We start from the raw sequence: 19,367 nt of genomic DNA on the forward strand, positions 1-19,367 counted from the left end.
CCTAAAAGTTACATACCTTTCGAAGATCACCAACATCTTTGCAATAGTTGACGATATCGAGCATGAACCTCACGACGTAATACCCACACGCAAGTCCACCTTCTTGTACCGGACACTAAAATTCACCAAAGATGCAATAAATGACATGTTAGATGTGTATTATGTGTTTCTATTTTTTGGATGCAAAAAATTACTCATGCTACCTCGACTAAATACCAAACAGGAGGTTTCCTTGTCGAAGTCCAGATGCACTACGCTTCTTCATCACACTACATCAATAGATTATTATAAGATTAGATGTACATTTAATATTTAATAAGCTAAGTGTGCATATAGTTTCGATTAGGCTACCTATTTAACAATGATTTGACTAGTAAGGACCGTATTGTTCCTTTACGCAAAGAATCAAAGTGGTAGACTTCGTTACGTGACAAACATATTGCAATCAGTGTCCAATGGTTCCTACAACAATAAAAATGTTATTCTTATCGTAGAACAACTAATAGGTAGGTCAATTTAATTAATAAAAAAGTGAGTTTAAGAAGCATACGATTCAATGTAAGGAAGAAGAATGATCTTATATCCAATACGAGAACATGCGTTCAAAGATTCCTTGAGATATGCTTTCACCTCCTCTTCGTTTTGTACGCAACTGTCGTCTCGTACAAAGCTTGGACATAACCAACCAAACATTGGCTGACTAGATCGCCTCAAATCATAGTATAATAGCCTGAGAATTCATATTGATACAAATAAAACTTACTTATTATAGAAGTTATTATTAGTTGGATTGAATACTACTTAATTAAGGCATATATGTATATTTATTAATTTAAATATACTAATAAAGTATTACCTCATGAATGTTTGTATCATGGAAACATTCAACTCGTCCCCAAGTAAGAATTCTTTGATATCAACCTTAGAAAGAAAGGTCATGTTTCCTCAATGTAGTGGAATTGGTGGTCCGACAACTTAATCTCAATCATTGCTTCATCGTCTGCATCGCTAACGCACTCATGTAGCCAGAAGCACGGTTGAGTAAGGCCTTGCACCACCTCCATATCCGTAATGAGTGGAGACTTTGCCGTAGAAACATTTACTTGGGCACGTCGGCCTCCCTGAGGTGAAGCTACCTTCTTTCCCTTCCTGTCGGCCTTCCCCGAACACTAGTAATTAGTTAAATTAAAAGATATTACTGACAATCATATATAGGAACTATAAAAGAAAACTATATATGTATATAACTTATGTTAGACATTGTACCTGATCTGATAACCGCACCAATGCACGCGGCCATAGAATATAACTGCCAAGGGTATCAGACAATAACTGTACACCATCTCCTGCATTCGGCAGCGGAAGAGGAAATGCTTCGAAATCGGGCACAATGTCTGAAACGCTGACCACATAGTGAATATCAGCGACTGGCTGGTTGTGCAATCGTACCCGGTCCCTAGGGGGCTGTACAGATCCATAAGCCACGATAGTGAAACGACCATGACCATCTCCTTGATTTAGTAGCTCACATGGTGTCTCTACCTTTAAAAAAAACTCTATTAGTTAGTTATTATGAAACAACATATTTAAGAACAATAGTTGTGATATTAAATGATTCCGTCAACTCCGGATATGGATGAGGCTACGTAGGAACAGGCTGCGCAGGAACACCGCCCTGCGGGAAAGCACCAAAAGTCGGTAAGCCCATCTGGCGTTGAAATTCTGAGTCATCTCCGCTCTCAGCTCCTCCCGAAGCTCGGCTTTCATAGCCTCCACATCTATGGCAGCTGCTGAATTGACACTAGAGGCACTGGATCTTGACGTAGAGGTGTATTGATCACCATACACCTTTCTCACCCCGAGGCGGACACCTCCTACGCCCCTCACACGTCCATACTGGTCCCGTCCTAGAGTCTCGTGTAAGGCATCAACTTGTCCTCTAGGAGTGAACTCACCAGTTGTCTCCTTTTCCTTCAAGCCAATCTGCCTAAAAATTTACATACTAGTTACATTATACATCATATAATCATGTTCAAAGAAAATTTAGGGTTAAATCACTCGATAAGTACGATTTGGGAGCGAAAAGGCCAAAATAGCCGAAATAGGCCGGAAATGGCCTTTTCGTTCCCGAAATGCAACCAACAACAAATAACGACCTAACAATCTCATACTAGTTACATTATACATCATATAATCATGTTCAAAGAAAATTTGGGGTTAAATCATCGATAAGTACGATTTGGGAGCGAAAAGGCCAAAATAGGCCGAAATGGAGAAATTACAACACTGAGTTTATGTCTCATGATTTATTGACTTCCGCCGTTTCACAGGATCCTCAAGTACATTTATCCCTTCCGTGTGATCTACACGCATATAGTTCTCCGACATATTTACATCATCTTCCACACAATTTCAGGATAGGTAAAGGGGGGAGGTCCTCAAATGCATCATATTCTTCCTCATTATCAACATCACCAATACCGAGGATACTCCTTTTACACAACAATTGACCACTTATGATCAGCAGGATCAGTTACAAAAAATACTTGCTTACTTGTGATGCAATTACAAATGGCTCCTCAGTTTCACGTAGACGACTAAGGTCAACAAGAGTGAAACCGCAAGGATCATCGTTTCTTACACAACGTCGATTATTGTCAACCCACGTGCAACACAAGAGGCAAATATTAAAAGTACAGTAGTCCAGCTCCCATATTTCTTGTATTCGCCCAAATAGTTGCTTTCAGCATGTACAGGCGACTTATCTTTCGAGCTTGCATATTGTGTAGACGACGCCACAAGTGAAACACCACTATTTTGTTGCGATCTTGACTTGAGATCTTGACGTTCAGTCCAAAACGTATACCCATTAATATCATAACCCTCATAAGAGCGTACAGCTTCACGAGGACCAAATGCTAACCACTTGACTGTTTCAGGAACACTTTCATCCAAATCATTGAGTACTCGTTTATGAAACCAATCAATGAAAGTCTTGTTATGCATTTGCGTCAATGCCCTCACTCCTTTTCCAGGATTGCTAACACGTAATTCCTCCATATGTTCACTTAAATAAGGATGGACATCTGGTACGTGATGCAATACAAATAAGTGAGCTTGTTTACGCTTTTCTACGGAAGGTGTGATCAATTTTGAACCAATTGTACCCTTGCCCTCAAGTCTGCCCTCGTGTCGGGATGTCGGAAGTCCAACAGGATCAACACTAGCAAAATACTCAGCCACAAAATTACTGATCTCTTCACCCACAATCCCTTGAATTATACTACCTTCTGGTTGTGCAGGATTCGAACTTTATCCTTCAAAGTTCCCATATATCTCTCAAAAGGATAGCACCACCTCAAAAACACTGGACCACACAGCTTAATTTCTCGAACTAGATGGACAATGAGATGGACCATAATGTCAAAGAATGCGGGGGGAAATACATCTCAAATTTGCATAGAGTTTCAACTACTCTGACTGCAAGGAATCGAGGGTCGACGGGTCTAGGACTTTGCTGCAGATTGAATGAAAAAATGAACACAGTTCTGTAATGGTGTGCCTCACATGCTTTGGAAGTATCCCACGAATTGCAATCGGTAAGAATACTTGCATCATGACATGACAATCGTGCGATTTCATACTCGATAACTTCAACTCACCATTTAAGGTAACAAAGCGCTTCATATTCGATGAGTAGCCAGTAGGGACCTTAATGCCATACAATGACTCGCAAAAAATCCGTTTCTCTGCACGCGACATCGTGTAGCAAGCTGGTGGCAAATAATTCTTCTCCGAATCCTCCACCTTTTTACTTTTCTGTGTTTCATCATCATCAACCCTTTCCTCCCCTCTTTTCTTCTTCCTTCCGTCCCTTTTCTGAGCCCACAACTCTGGTCGAATCCCCTCTTTTTCCAAGTAAAGTCGTGACGCCTTAACATCTTTTGTCTTGCCCGGAATATTCATAAGTGTCGCGATAATAGCTTCACAAACATTCTTCTCTATGTGCATGACATCCAAACAATGTCTGACCTTTAGATCTTTCCAATATGGGAGTTTCCAAAAAATGGACTGTTTTTTCCATAATCCTGTAGGTCTATCAACCTCACTAGCAGGTTTACCAAAGACTGTTTCAATGCCCTTCACCTGATTATAAACTTCAGTACCAGTTAATGGTCTATGAGCAACTTCTTCTTCAACCGTCCCATCGAATGCCTTCTTCTTAAACCGATAGGGATGGTCGCGGCTGAGGAGCCTTCGTGTGCGCATATACACATGTTTGCAGCCCTTAAGGTGTGTAGATTTCATGTCATCTAAACAAATCGGGCAAGGTTGTTTTCCTTTAGTCTTATACCCAGATAAGTTCCCATAAGCTGGATAATCGTTCATAGTACAAAAAAGCATGGCACGCAGAGTGAACATCTCATTAGCATACGCATCAAATACTAACACTCCTTCGTTCCACATCTTCTGTAAATCTTCAACAAGCGGCTGAAGGTATACATCTATGTCATTTCCAGGTTGTTTGGGCCCCGATATAAGAAGCGACAACATCATGTACTTGCGTTTCATGCACAACCAAGGAGGCAAGTTGTAAACCACTAAAACTACTGGCCATGTACTATGCTGCGAGCTGAGATTGCCAAAAGGGTTCATGCCATCCGTACATAATCCAAGCCTCAGATTCCTATCCTCATTACCAAATGACTTATGCACCCTGTCGATAGTTTTCCACTCAGGCGAATCAGCCGGATGCTTGAGCAGACCGTCTTTCTTCCTACGATCTGCATGCCACCTCAAATTCTTCGCATCTCCTTTAATTGAGAACATGCGCTTAAATCTAGGTATTATGGGTAGATACCACAACACCTTGGCTGGTGGTCCTTCACTACCTCCAGCTCCTTCACGCTTGTACCTCGACAATCCACAACGTGGACACTCATGTAAATGCTCATACTCATTACGATAAAGCACACAATCGTTAGGACAAGCATGTATCCGCTCGTACTCTAAACCCAAAGGACACATCAGCTTCTTCGCATAATAGTACGACTTTGGCAGTTCATTTCCATCAGGGAGCATCTCAGCTAAAACTAAAAACGATGTGAAACTAGAGTCCGTCCAACCAGCGTTCGACTTAATGTTGAACAGTGTTACCACCGCGGAAAGTTTGGTGTACTTTGTACAACCTGGATACAACGGCTTTTCAGCAGCCTGAGACATAGACTCAAAAATACGAGGTCGTCTACACGACTGATCTTCAACCTCGTGTATCATCTCGTCTACCCGATCCCTATCATCATCTCCAAATTCATCATCCAAATTCTCATCCCCTAACTCATCATCATCCTTCTTTTTTTTCTTCACATACATCATTCTTTACTCCAGAGCTTCCCATATACCTCCCCTGCTCACCATGCCAAATCCATACGTGGTATTGAGGCCTAAACCCACGGCAAAGACATGCTCCCTAACCACATGTATACTACTAACCTTGCTCACATTTCTACAATCCAAACAAGGACAATAAAAGTCGACTGCTCCAGAGGATGTTTGATATTCTAATGCACTTCTACAGAATTCCGAAACCCCATTCACAAACTCAATCGATTCACGACTACCATACATCCAAGTACGATCCATCTCATTCAAGAAGACCACCTCTAATAATTAAACACAACATTCATTATAATGCATCAATCATTATTAAAGTACACACACTCACATATTCAAATCACACACGTATACAACAAGCTAAGATAGTCACATGTTCAATTGTATGCATGCAGTCAAAGGTCCTTATCACTCCAACCTAACCCATCCTTGGACGTCTAATCTCACTAGTGAATATATGCCAACTTTTCAATTCTAAGGAAAATCCGGCAGCATTTCCCTACAGTTCTCCAAGTACACAATGTAGATAATTGCTTATCTACATATGTACCCAGAGAACAATGTAGCGAAACGATAAGCCAAGATTTTCCTCAGAATTGAAAAGAAGACACACATTCACCACCTAAGTGAGATCAAACGTCCAAGAACAGTCCCAAACCGGGGACTATTCAAGACTTACTCCTAATGAGTAAGTCTTGAACGGGTATCTAGGCATATATGATGATGATTAAACAACTTGTAGATTTTCATATATAGCTAAATCACATTGCGTTTTCATACAATCTCATATCAACAAATAATATATATATACATTATAAAAATACATATATCATTCAATAATTATCAACTCTTATCAATTTAAGACATACAACTTTGTCTACATGTTAAAGTAGTTACCTCTTAACACCAACGACGACAATGAGAGAGAAAAGAGATATTGGACTTTATTGCCTTCCTTAGCCTCTTCTTCCTACATTAACAAAACCCACATTGCACATTAATCATTTAATTCAATATTAAGAAAAAATAAAGTAACTTAAAAACAAAATTAATTCATACCTAATTAACCACTCAAATGGTGGAGAAAAGAAGAGAAGAGAAGAGAATGGCGGCGTTGCACGTGGTGGTGCAATGTGGTGCGCAAGGAGGTGGGAAGCAGTGGTGCGCAAGGTGGTGGCTGCAGCAGTGGTGGTGCGCAAGGAGCAATGTGGTGGTGGTGGTGCGCGAGGAGAGTGGTAGCAGCAGTGGTGGTGGTGGTGGTGCGCAAACCCAGTGGTGGTGGTGCGCATACCCAGTGGTGGTGGTGGTGGTGCGCAAGGAGAGTGGTAGCTGCAGTGGTGGTGGTGGTGTTAGGGCTCGAGAATTTTCGCTCATAATAGACTAAGGGAGGAGAGGGAAAGTGGAATGAATGAGTAATTAGGCGCGCATAGGAAGTATCGAAAAAAAAAGAAGCAGGTAGTAGGGCTGCGCTAGTTTTAAAAAAGCGCAGCCCTACCTAGAAAAGGGCTGCGCTTTTTAAAAAGCGCAGCCCTTCCCAAAAGGGCTGCGCTTTTTTAAATGCGCAGCCCTTCACTTTGGGAAGGGCTGCGCTTTTTAAAAAGCGCAACCCTTCCAATTGAAGGGCTGCGCTTTTTTGAAAAGGCGCAGCCCTTCATATTTGTAGGGCTGCGCTTTTCCAAAAAGGCGCAGCCCTTCAACCATAAGGCTGCGCTTTTATCAAAAGCGCAACCCTTCTGTTTTTTTACCCTAGTGCACATATTAAGTTTGCAAGAATGCCTAATTCAATTAAAAAGAGAAGCCCGAATTGTTTTGAAGAAATTTTATGAATTGAGATGAAGAACCCTAAAACATAAAAGCAAAGAAGATTTAGGAATCAAGAATCCTAAACTTACCAATTCAAGATCCTGATTGGGGAATTTATTTGGGAAAAGTTGGAAGAGAGGGAAACAATGGTTAAGCGTGGAAGAGATGGAAAGAGTAGTTAAGTGTGGAAGAGAGGGAAACAAGGTTACATATGGCGAAATATGAAGGAAAATGAAACTATAAAACAAATAAAAGAGAGGGAAGAGGGGGTAAAAAAAAGTCACTGCCGAAAAAATCCAGTCAATGCCGAAAATGGTTAATAAGTTTGATCTGACAAAAAATAGAATTTGAAGGATGTTTCTCACACAAAAAAAAAATTGGGTTTTTCTATGATATACCCCTGTGTTTTTTAAAATTCTACGCTATACCCCTAACGTTTTTTTTGTTTTATACTATACCCTTATATTTTTTAAGTTTCCTACACATTACTCAGAATATGTATTAATGAAGACGAATGTTAGAAATCCCAACCAAACCTTTATTTAGTAGTTTAATAACCATGAAATTCTTCATTTGAATCTTCTAAGTTCTTCCCAAAACCTTCTCAGTTAGTTCAATCTTCTATTCTTGTCACTTGAAATCCCTAAATCACATTGTGAAACTGTAAAATTTGCTCTTTCCGAAAATTGGAGTTCCATTGAAGATAAAAGTGGAGACGGAAGATGAAAGTGCAAAACCAAGAGTATCTTAAAGGAGAACCAAGATTCAGGTAATTTTTTTTATTATAAGTTGTTAAATTGTTAAATTCCTGAATTTGCATTTGTTTCAGTGAAGTTTAAAGTTTGATTGAGCTGTTAAATTTATGGAGGAGAAGATCAACAATGAGAACTTTTGAGAAAGAGAGAGAGAGAGGGGGGGGGGGAGAGAGAAGTTGAGCAATGCGCATTTAAGAGAGAGAAGAACCAATGGAAGAGAATTTTCCTCCAACCGTTGTTAAAACGAATAATTAACAACGATAATAATTAATTGACAGTAAACGTTAAGTACACTTAACAGAGGAGTACTGTTTATAAAACTTTAAAAGCTCAAGGATACGGTATAGAATAAAAAACATTATGGGTACAACGTAGAATTTTAAAAAACACATGGGTATATCATATAAAATAATAATAAAAATTATTAGGTTATTTATCACAAAACGCCACTTTTAAAAGCTTGTTTCTGACAAAATTTTTTTTTTTTAAAAATAGAAAGGTAATAATTTCAATAACTTGCTAAAAGAAAGGTGATTTTCCAAAAATAGCCCTATTCTAAATGAAAATTTCTTCAACAATGGTAAAAGTTTCAACAAAAAAACCCATCAAGTAACAACATGATTGAAATTTGTATCTCCGATCAGCAATAATTGTGTTTATAGCATGCTTTCATATCACATCATTTGGTAAAAGTATTTTCACAATTTAATAAAGTTGGCAACTGTACCGGTTGTTGAAGAGCTAGATGAGCAAGAGCAACTAAAATTGCCCTGAAATAAAAGCATAGTGAATGAACACTGTCCAAAATCAACCTCCAACGTTTACATTTTCATGATCTTCAGATTACAAAGATTGTACTTCTTATATTATTTTTCCTCTGATGACACTTTGTTGAAAGAAAATTTTACACATCTATGATATAGGAGTAACACAAAAAAAGAAGAAGCCACAAGGCTTAACTCAAGGCACACAGAACCACCCAACATTTGGGAAAAAATCAACAAATTAATATCACAAAAAACCTATCTACACTATTTAGACAACAATTAACACTAATTAAGTACACTATACACCTATGAAGCCCCGGTATAAAGACACGTTTACGAAACCTGAGCCATCTTTTAGCTAGTGAAGTTCGGAAATGGATGAACTTCCGTGCTACATAGCTATACACTTACATTTGTATGTATAGACATTATAAGAATAAGAAATTCATCCAACAGAATGGCGCCTTCGCCTCTGGAAGAAGAATCGCGATTCCGAGTTAGCCTTAGACCCTAATGGCTTACCAGTACTGTTAAGCCGAAAAAGGGCATTAAGCTTACTAAGTTTCTTGGTAAATGACTTGAACAACTTATTTGCAGGATGTGTTCTTACCAGTTCTTGTTTCATAGAAACATGATCTTTTTCTAAGTCAGTTAACCTCATTCGCATCCTTGCGACTTCCAACTTAAGCTCGCGATTCTCTCTTCGAACAGAGGCGTAATTGTCCCTAGGAGATATGGCTCCACTTCCTGCTCCACTGCTTGATCTTTGTGGGAAATGATGTCCATTGACTGATCCAAAGAATAGCTGGTTGTGGCCTCCATTCATAGCATTTCTAAGCCTGATTTGTTCGAAGTAGAGTACTTGAACTGCCATTTGTACTGGCAGTCGTTCATTCTGAGCTGCATGACTGCATGCTTCTTGGGAGAGTTTTTGACAATCGATTGTTTTGCATAGTCGGTATCTTTCTGAGTCCTTGATATTTGGATGAACCTGAAAGGAGTATGTAAAGTTACTCAGTATTTTTCAATATATAGTACCTTAAAGGTATTGATTCAAGGAGGAAGGGGGGGCGTGGGGGAGGGAGGGATGACGGAAGCGGCAAGGAAAGAATGGCTTACCTTAAGGAAGATATCAGCTGCTCTATAGAGGCCATCAGTAACAACGCGAGCATGATCCGGCAGCAATTCCGCAAGAGCTATGAATTTGGATGGTGTCAGGTTTGAATCCAACGCAACTTCTGCAAGAAAGTTGTCTAACAACTTGGAAACCTTTATAATTGAGCTTTGCTTAGGAGATCCAGGGCTATCAAAACTATACATCATCTCACTCTGATCCCTCAAAAGAGTATCATCGTCATCATCGTCATCCTCATCCAAGTTCAGAAAGGTAGAGAAAATCCTCAACACTGAATCAATATCATACATGGGACTATGATTGTTCCCATGGGAACTAGAAGGAATAAGTATATCTTCCAAGATTGCTTGGTCTAATTGCAAGCCAATCCTTCTCTCTAAATCCGTCCTACATGATGTAGATGCTAACTGTGCAATCGCACTCTTCAATAAGCTCGAAAGGAATGCCATAGGAACAGTGCTTTTCCTGGATTGTGTTGGTAACAAGCTTACCATTGCTTCAACAAGTGTTCTTTGTTTCTTCTGAAGTTCTAAATCTATGTAATTTCCCTTTTGAAGTTGTAGGTCTCTTACAACTACACCTTGAAGTGATGTTTGAGCATAGTTTATCAAAATCTTGCTGATAATATCTTGTTTAAGACCCTTCAATTTCACTGCTGATAAAACCCTTTTAAAATAATCAAGATTTAAGACCGTCAGTGATTTCCCCCACCAATTTGCCGGTGTTTCTGGCTCCAAATTTGATAACCCTTTGGTAACAAAATTATGCTCGAGTTTCAATAATCCCGAACAAAGTTGTTCCTTGCTAGCATTGTTAGCAATTGCTGTAACTATCCTGTCAACAAGATTAATGTCCTCTGCTATAGGCAACAGTGTCTCGCATCTGTGTAGAACCAATATAGAATTTGATATATTAGTGAGGACCGTGTCTTTTAGATATACCTCAGTTCGTGTTTCCAAGCTCTTTTCTGCATAATCATCGGTCATTTCGAGGAAATGTGCTGCACACCGCAGCATAGCTACATTTGAAAGAGTGATCTCGACATTGATTCCATAACAGAACTTGGCAGCAAGCTCAAATGCCTCTGATCCACCAGGCACTGTAGGAAGACTAATCCTCGATGATTTTGAATCTTTAGCCTCCAATAAGAGTTTCCGGATTCTTCCACTGCGAGAAACAAGAGGAAACTGCAGAGAAATGTGTTATAGCCCTAAAATAGTATCACACATTCTGTTTTTTTTTTTAACAAGTCTACTATGCTACCCTCATTTTGTATATAGCTAATTGATAGTAGATATAATTGTGTAATGGTCCCCTCGATCGTGCATATTTAATTTCCTATTTAGCTCAATTCCTCATCTTTCAATATGAGGCAAAACTAATCAGTATATAAAGAAAGCCACAAAAAAGAACAAAGCTAAAAGGTGCAGTTTTGTTCTCTATATATATATAATACTGCCAATTAACTATTTTAAAGTGAGATGTATACGTTGTATATTATGTAGACTTTAATATATCATGTTAATCTTAATATCTGACAACAGATAACGAGAACCTAATGATTCTGTTTTTCTTTTAATGAAAAGAATAAAACCTCGAAACAGAAAACGATAACAAACCAAAGCTGCCTTAGTATAAAAACTTGAGTAGCAGTAGCCAGTATGAGATAGAGTGCTTACTTTGTGAAGTGCGAAGCTGGACCCGCCCATTTCAATGGTGAGATCACTAGTAACATCAGATATTGGCCTGAGACAAGAAAACTAATAAGAATTTGAGAAGTTTCATATAGACAAAGACATAAAGGTTGGATACTTGGATTCAATCTAAAACACAAACTGCACCTATACATGCTTTTGCTATGCTTTCTCTTACTCTTTTCTTTTCCTGTGACAGCACACATTAGACCATATAATTCATTCTGAATTATTCAGCTCAATAACTAGAACAATGTTTTTCATTATAAAGTTGGCATCTAATAGAATTCAAAGTAGCCCATTCATTTATTGTCATATGACTTTGACATAAGCTGGTCGGTCCACATGAAAAAATAATTTTGTTTTTGGTAGAGAAATTTTCGTGGGGTCTTTCTGAAACATAAGTGTTGAAACATGAGGTTGAAGTTGATTCTTGAAATGTACCAGATTTGGTTAGTAGTCAATGTAAAGCTATAAGATGACAAAATTATCAATCGAAATGCTTTTTATTTTTGCCGTACAATATGTTAATTCCTCCTCAAAGAATGATCAATCATCTATGTGGACAAAACTATAGTTCATCAATCATCTAAAAATGAAATTTTGATGCAGGTTGGTGGATAGACAGATCAGGACCAGGCTCGTGATTCAGTCATTTTCAGCAAGAGTGTAAGGGTTTATCTAACTACAATAAACAATAATGAACAACTAAGCCCTTTTCTCTTTTTAGATTTATTTTCCATTATGTTCACCTTAGCTCATTAAATTTAATTTAGTTTAGTTCAATTCAGCTCAATATTTTAATTATTATTTTTGTTTTATTATTACTATTACAATTAATTTCGTATTTTTTTTTCTTTCTTATTATTATCATCATTGTTAGTAATAATAATTAATAATATTATTATTATTATCATTAGCATTTCAATTCAATTCAACTCAGTTTCAGATCGTTCAAAAGAATGGGGCCTAAGTCTTTGTTTAACGAAACTCTAATTTATAACGGGCCCACACTTTTAGGCCATGGTGTGACGCCGGCTACCAAGAATGCATAAATGGATCAGTAAAAATGCATGAATGAGGGAACCGATAAGCACTAATAAAATGAAAGGAAGCCCTATCTTCACGTGAACCAATGTAAATGAAACTTATTACACCTAAGTGGACATAAACACCTTCTAAATTTATCTTTTTTTAAGATGAAAGAGAACCGACCCATAATAAGGTTCTCGTTAATGCACCAATGACTTATTAGCAAAGCTTTCATGGTAATACTGATAAAGTCATGGTATTATATTTAATTTTGCACAATCCTTGCTATGACCCCTCTATCCAATAGCAAACTACAGAGTATAGAACCGATCACACTGTACTCTTAACTCTTAGGCCTTAACAACAATGGCAGTTGTTATTTTTTTAAAAAAGTTTCCAAAAAACAAAATCTCAACCTAAATCTTGTTTCTTCTACTCTTCGTCTCTTCCGGCATTCCGGCTTCTGCAACCCTCGTCCACTTTTCCTTTACTCTCTCTCGGTGTTCTTCTTCCTACTTTTGCTCATCGTTGATGCTGAGTCGGGTCCTTATTTTTCTTCGAGTCTCTTATCTCTATCTCTTATTCTCTTCCCGCCGCTTGGAGATAGAGTTCCTCCGTCGTCGTCTGTGTATGGATCTTGATCTCTTAATCTTTTATTTTTCTTTTTCTTTTTCTTTGATGGTTTAATCGGAAATTGGATATTTAGATGCGTCAATTTCATTTGTTAGTGAATGAATTATTAGAATATTGTTATTTTATTGTAATTCTGGAAATGAATTTTTAGCGAATAAATTGTTAGCAAATTTTTAGTGATGAGAATTTTTAGTAAATTGCTTGAATTTTCTTTCTTTCTTAGATGTTCTTACTTCTTTTCTCATCTTATATTGGCTAGTTGTTGATTTATAGAATGAACTTGTGATTTCTGATTTATCAATTGTGGAATTACAAATTTGTGGCATTTGAATGGTGCATTGTGAATTTTCAACTATGAATTAACATATGTGAATGCTAGAATAATATAATAATTAAATTATGATGTCGTGGATGTGTGATATGTGCTTTGATGTCGGTTTATAGTAATATGATATCAAATTACAATGCGATTTAGAAAATGTTAGTTGAATTATTAAATAGTGAAACTATTGGATCGGACCGTCTGACCCAATAATACTATTAGACTGGCCGAGCCCAATTCATATTTCGCACGCGTGTGTTTTTTTTTTTTTTATTTTTTTATTTTTTGCTTTCCACTTCTCCCAGTTTATTCAACGGTTACCTCTAATTTAGCAGTTTTTCACTCCATTGCTAAATTTCAAACTCCATTCCTAAATTTCAAAATCTTTCTTATATTTTCTACTCCGAAATTCTCTAACCTCAAAGTTTTACGTTTGATTTCTACTTTTGCATTTGATCAACTCGACCATGGTAGTTAAGAGGGGAAGAGAAGATGATTCCAGGTATTTCGAAATTTTTTGGCCATTAATCTCTTGCTTGATAGTTTAGTTGATCTTTTTTTAAAAAAAAAAAATTTGTGTTGATCGTTTTTTTTCTTTAAATGTAGTTCTAACGCTTCTAAGAAGTTATAATGTTTTTTTTTGCAATTTTTGGAAAGAGGAGAGAGAGAATGAAAAGATAATGTTTTCCTTCTTGTGATATGATTTTTCTTTCATTTGGTCTTTTATGTTTTTTCAGTTGGTATTTAAATTCTTTCAGTTTGTGTTGTTTTTCTTTCATTTGGTCTTCTGTATTCTTTCAGTTGGTGTGTAAATTCTTGCAGTTTGTGTTGTTTTTCTTTCATTTGGTCTTCTGTGTTCTTTCAGTTGGTGTTTAAATTCTTTCAGCTTGTGTTGTTTTTCTTTCATTTGATCTTTTGTGTTCTTTTAGTTGGTGTGTAAATTCTTTCAGCTTGTATTGTTTTTCTTTCATTTGGTCTTCTGAACAAAAATTGAAACCAATTGAAAAAAATTTGAAACTAACGGAAAAAAAAAAAATGAAACCAACTGAAAATCGCCCGACCAAATATTATGGTCGGACGCGTCTGACCCAATACCTTCTCTATTAAATAAATTCTTGTGTTCTCTGCATTTGTGTATTTCAAAATCATGAACATAAAATATCTCAATTTTTTTCTTAAATAGGGACCCCCAATAAAAATTGAATTAATTCTAATTCAATTTTCCTTTCATCTCAACCAAGCTAGCTAGCAAAATTCTTCTTTACCGACCCGTGCTACCACTAAACCAAAATTCTAGATGCGCCCTATTTAACAAAAGTATTTTTTATAGTCTCGGGCTATGCCTCGGGTAATAAAAAATTTTATTTATTAATATAATGTTTTATGATAATAACACTAAATACAACTTAGTCTAGTGGTTAAAACTTTAGTATATGTACTTGAGGTCTTGGGATCAAACCTTATACTATGCAATTTCTTAATTTTTTTATTGTACACATAATTTCTTGTTTTCGCACGCCTTTTAATATATTTATATAGGTTTTTTGGACACTGATTAGTGATCAATTACCTTTGAAGGAATAAAAAAATTTATTAGATGGGAACCCACCAACTTTGTTTTGAAACTTGTTTAATACACTGGACATTTGATAATCACAAAATGGAATTATACTTGCATTATTGGTCATCAATTCATTTACAATTCTGTACGATCTAAAACTATAAAAGAACGAACAATCATCGTATTAAATGTAAACGGACTTGGTAATCCGTTGCAAGTGCTTAAAATGGTCAAGATATTTATAGAAAAGGGCAATGATTATTGAGTTACAAAAATCTGTAAAAGTGGTTGTAGACTTGTAGTGCACCGCCGGGACCATTTTTTAAGCAGCACATATATGTAGAGGGTACTTAAGAGTAAAGAATAGTCTAGTGATTAGAGTTTTCTTTTTGATTTCGGGAGGTTTTCGAATCGATTCTTACTCTGGATAAGTTGGGATTTCTTTATAAGTTTAATTTGTTTTCTTATTAAAAAAACTACTTTTTACCACAAATTTATTTCAAAATATTACCAGACGACCGTTCTATTAAGTTTAGTTGTTTGTTCCACCATTGACTTTCAAATTATTGTCCTCTAACCTTCTTCAACCTTTTCTCCACCATTCAGAACACTAATATGGGGAATTTTCTACCGTGTGTTTATGGGTTCATTGGACAAATCCCTCCAATTCGAGCTTCAAATTGGAGTTGATAAAAGCCACATGATTACCATTTGTAACTTAATGGCAGAATCGAATGGTCAAGCTTAACGAAAATCATTAACTGGTACTATCTGTTTCCATTGGTGGTTTGTTAAAAAAGTGTTTCCTATTTGCCTGAAATGTTTTCGTAAAGGCAAAAAAAAATCATTATTTTCTATAACAATAAAAAAGAGAAAAGGACTCCGCGACATATTGTTTGTGGTTGGATTTGTCGTTGATCTTTATTTGGCATAATTTATGGAAAATCTAGTGACAGAAAAGTCACCTTTCGAGGACTTTTTTTCCCATATTTACCATACCTAAATAGTCAGCTCTTCAGTGTCCTGAGTTTCACACAGCTAGCAACACCGTTAATTGTTCCAGAAAATGACCTGAATCCAAATCATTGAACGGTCTGACTCTCTAGCTTCTTGATTTTTTTTTTACAGTTTCTCTTATGACGTCTTGAACTCTACTAATGAAGGAGTTCTCACAACAAAACAACTTAAGGATTTGCAACCGTCGTACAATAATAGAGTGCCAATAACACCTACGTAGAGCAGAAAAAGGATTGTCTAGTTGCGCGTGCAATTGCATCAACAGAACGGCCCCGCTGTTTAGAGGGTCTAAAAGACTTATTAATTTTTTTTTTTTTCATATTGTTCGAACTCAAGCTTTATTCTTTCAAAAGTAATTTAACAATAATATAATATACAGAATACATTATTTATAATTTTTCAATCTATGCATAATACTTCTATATTTAGGACCCAAATTTATAATTAGCACAAGGGCCTCAAACTTTTTAGGAAAATTTGCAAAAAAAACCTTTTAAAAGTTCAATTTTGCGGAAAAAACAGTTTAAAGCATTTTTTGCAAAAACAAACAAACTTTATTTTTTCAAGATGAAATCTATTTCTATTGTTCGATGTGACTTTTAAGTTGCATAGGAGTTGTGTTGCAGTTAATGGAAATAAGGGGTAAAAAAAAAAAGATAGAATGACCACCACTATACATCTCAAAATACAGACGGAAAATGGGAATGAATTCCATCTTGCAAACAAAATTAAGTTTGTGTTTTTTTTTTTTCAAAAATGGCTTAAGAAGTTGTTTTTTTCCGCAAAATTCAACTTTTAGGTTTCTTTGGACAGGTTTTTCAAATTTTTAAGATGGCCTTGAACGGAAACGAGGGTTCTGAAAACATGCATAAAAGGTTTTAATTTGGAAACGGAGATACTCCAATCTCCATGTTCCAGCAACCATTCCTGAGTCCTGACTCCTGGGCATCATAAACTGAGAAACATCTCAATTACAAGAATGAAAATTACGTTTAGATAACAGAAGATTCTGAGGGATCATAGGTTTCCGTGCTACGTACATAAATAACACTTGAATTGCGTAGTTTGAAAAAGAAAGTGAAGGAGAGGAATACCATTCAGTAGCATGCTGCCTTGTGCTGGAACTCGGCCTAAAAGCTCTTTTCCCAGATATATTAGTCTTCAGATCACCCATAGTCACTACTCCCATCTTTGTCACAGTACAATGTCCTGCAATATTTTATCGATCACCTGTTTTCTTAACTGTTTTTTTACCAGTAATTTCCTTCCTTAATTTGCTATCAACACTTCATCTTTTCAGTTGATTTCTCATCTCGCTTCTACGTAGTTTTTACATATATCTGTTTTTCTCTGTGTTTATGTGTTTGTGCTAGTGAGTAGAGTGAGGTAACAGTTAGATGAAGTGATCCCACTTTTAAAATTTTGCGTAATGTATGTGTTTGTGTTAAGGGAAGGTTGTGGGGAGAAGATGTTTATAATTATTTGATTAAGGTAAAAGGTGAAGGAGATGAAGTTATGTTGACACTTTTCGGTGAAAAGTTGAGGGATGATTAACAATGCTAACAAAATATTAAAGTTTTGTGTTTTTCTTTTTGAAAAGTTAACTGAAAATAAATAAATAAAAAAGATTAATTTGGAGACACCAGCCGGATGAGTGATGAGATGCATTGCTTTTAGGGGGTTGGTAATCATGGCATAGTGAAAGCAACCTCATAAAGATTTGTTTAAAAATTGGAAATATGTGTAAAGAGAGTAGCTTTGAGTCCTTAGGCATGGAGTTATTGGGGTATTTATGTTTAATCATCAACACCATACGTAACTACTATTCTTAATGAATGGTCTATGCTCCTAGGTACACATTATGCTATACTAAAAGCTATTATTCTTTATGCAAATGGCTTTTTTTCCTAATGTTTTTTTACCACTTCATAATATAACATGTTATATCATAAATTATTAAATTATTATATAATAATATTTCACACTTATGTGAACTAATATGAGAGTTTCATATTGTAGTTGTGTTTTTATTGTCTACGCGCTCATTTTTAGTTACCTCTTTGTAAAAGTGTTATTGAAAAATATTTTAAAGTTAGCAAAAAGTCATTAAAAAAGACTCATGAACCTAATTGGATATTGAAAAACCACATGGACAACTTAAGGACCTATCAAATCTGTACCCGGACTTAACAAAAATAAACATGTGCAGTGATGAAAGCATTAAATCATACAATCATGCATATGAATTTTAATATAAATAATATATAGAAATAAAATACGAGACATTAGAAATGGATGTACAAGACTATCATCAATTCCTTCAAGATCTACATTATGACAAATAGATTGTTATTGAAAAAATAACTTAAATTGGAATTGACCCTCGTAAATGTATACCTTTGTCGCTTGGGTCTTATGTAACGATCTGTACAAGGAACAATTTTGAAGCTTCAGTGCAAACCAATAGAGTTTGAATGTATTTGAATATTGTATTATGTGTTTGAATGTATATAAGTATACATTGTTAAGTGTATGAATGTGTGTTGTTATCGTAAATAAAGAGTATAAAAAACGTTCACATAAATAACAACTATTGTATGGAAAGGAAGCTGAAAATGATCTAAGAGCCATTGCTTCGCGTTTCTGGTTTTTGTAAGTGGCATCGACATTGCATCAAACACACCTAAATCTATGCCTTTTTTTGTCCGTTTTAAGATTACTTTTTACCTTTGATGAAATTTATCTTTTGAAATCTGAAATAAGCTATCTTTAGCAATAAAAATACGAGTTTGAAATATCCTTTAGAAAAATAGTTATCGAGAATAAATATTAGTAAAATATTCAAAAATATAATTAATTATCGAGAATAATTAAATGGAACTTGAAAATTGGGCATGGATTTAATAAATAGACTCTATGTTTTCAAAACGCTTTTAGGCTTAGCTTGTTTGATTACTCTTCCTATGGACCATACCAATTAGGACAACAGTGTAGGCATGCTTTTATTTCACCTATGCGGGATGAGCCCGGATTTTTTACTACCTCATTGTAAAAGTTTTGTATTGAAAATGTTTTGAAATCGCCAACAAGTCTTTAAACTAAGACTCATAAACCTAATTGAATATTGGAAAATCGTAGGGACAAATTACGAGCTTATCCAATGTAGATTTCCGCGTCCTGAGTCCATATATGGTCAATGAACCATAAATTAAGTTCGAGTGTGAGAGTACAAAAACAGTCAGTAACCACATTCG

At 36.0% G+C, this 19,367-nt stretch overlaps 2 protein-coding genes across 4 annotated transcripts; both read right to left on the reverse strand.

Moving 5' to 3' along the window:
• Positions 1-749: 749 nt before the first annotated feature.
• LOC130589508 (uncharacterized) lies at positions 750-9,070 on the reverse strand. The gene is made up of 3 exons (XM_057390774.1): positions 9,062-9,070; positions 1,267-1,542; positions 750-1,169 (listed from the first exon to the last, which is right to left on the reverse strand). Exons 1-3 carry the CDS (start codon positions 9,068-9,070, stop codon positions 936-938), a joined length of 519 nt encoding a protein of 172 aa, XP_057246757.1. The 3' UTR covers positions 750-935.
• On the reverse strand, positions 8,744-17,859 carry LOC104899057 (BTB/POZ domain-containing protein At1g03010). 3 transcript variants are annotated; one of them, XM_010686189.4, is made up of 4 exons: positions 17,208-17,859; positions 11,534-11,600; positions 9,839-11,041; positions 8,744-9,710 (listed from the first exon to the last, which is right to left on the reverse strand). In XM_010686189.4, exons 1-4 carry the CDS (start codon positions 17,300-17,302, stop codon positions 9,165-9,167), a joined length of 1,911 nt encoding a protein of 636 aa, XP_010684491.2. In that variant the 5' UTR covers positions 17,303-17,859; the 3' UTR covers positions 8,744-9,164. The 3 variants fall into 3 exon arrangements, with proteins under 3 accessions (XP_010684491.2, XP_048504112.1, XP_010684492.2); XM_048648155.2 differs by having other exon boundaries at positions 11,534-11,614; XM_010686190.4 differs by lacking the exon at positions 17,208-17,859 and adding an exon at positions 11,696-17,068.
• Positions 17,860-19,367: the final 1,508 nt, after the last annotated feature.

Source organism: Beta vulgaris, chromosome 7 (assembly GCF_026745355.1).
Source record: "Beta vulgaris subsp. vulgaris cultivar EL10 chromosome 7, EL10.2, whole genome shotgun sequence".
Classification (NCBI taxonomy): domain Eukaryota; kingdom Viridiplantae; phylum Streptophyta; class Magnoliopsida; order Caryophyllales; family Amaranthaceae; genus Beta; species Beta vulgaris.

Bases quoted from the DNA above. Each gene is read 5' to 3' on its own strand.
- LOC104899057 (XM_010686189.4), bottom strand. From the start codon at position 17,302: ATGGGAGTAGTGACTATGGGTGATCTGAAGACTAATATATCTGGGAAA. The intron at 11,601-17,207 runs GTATTCCTCTCC...TTCTTGTCTCAG, and splicing joins AGGCAGCATGCTACTGAATG to GCCAATATCTGATGTTACTA. The intron at 11,042-11,533 runs GTAAGCACTCTA...ATTTCTCTGCAG, and splicing joins CCAGCTTCGCACTTCACAAA to TTTCCTCTTGTTTCTCGCAG.
- LOC130589508 (XM_057390774.1), bottom strand. The intron at 1,170-1,266 runs GTACAATGTCTA...ACTAATTACTAG, and splicing joins TGGTGCGGTTATCAGATCAG to TGTTCGGGGAAGGCCGACAG.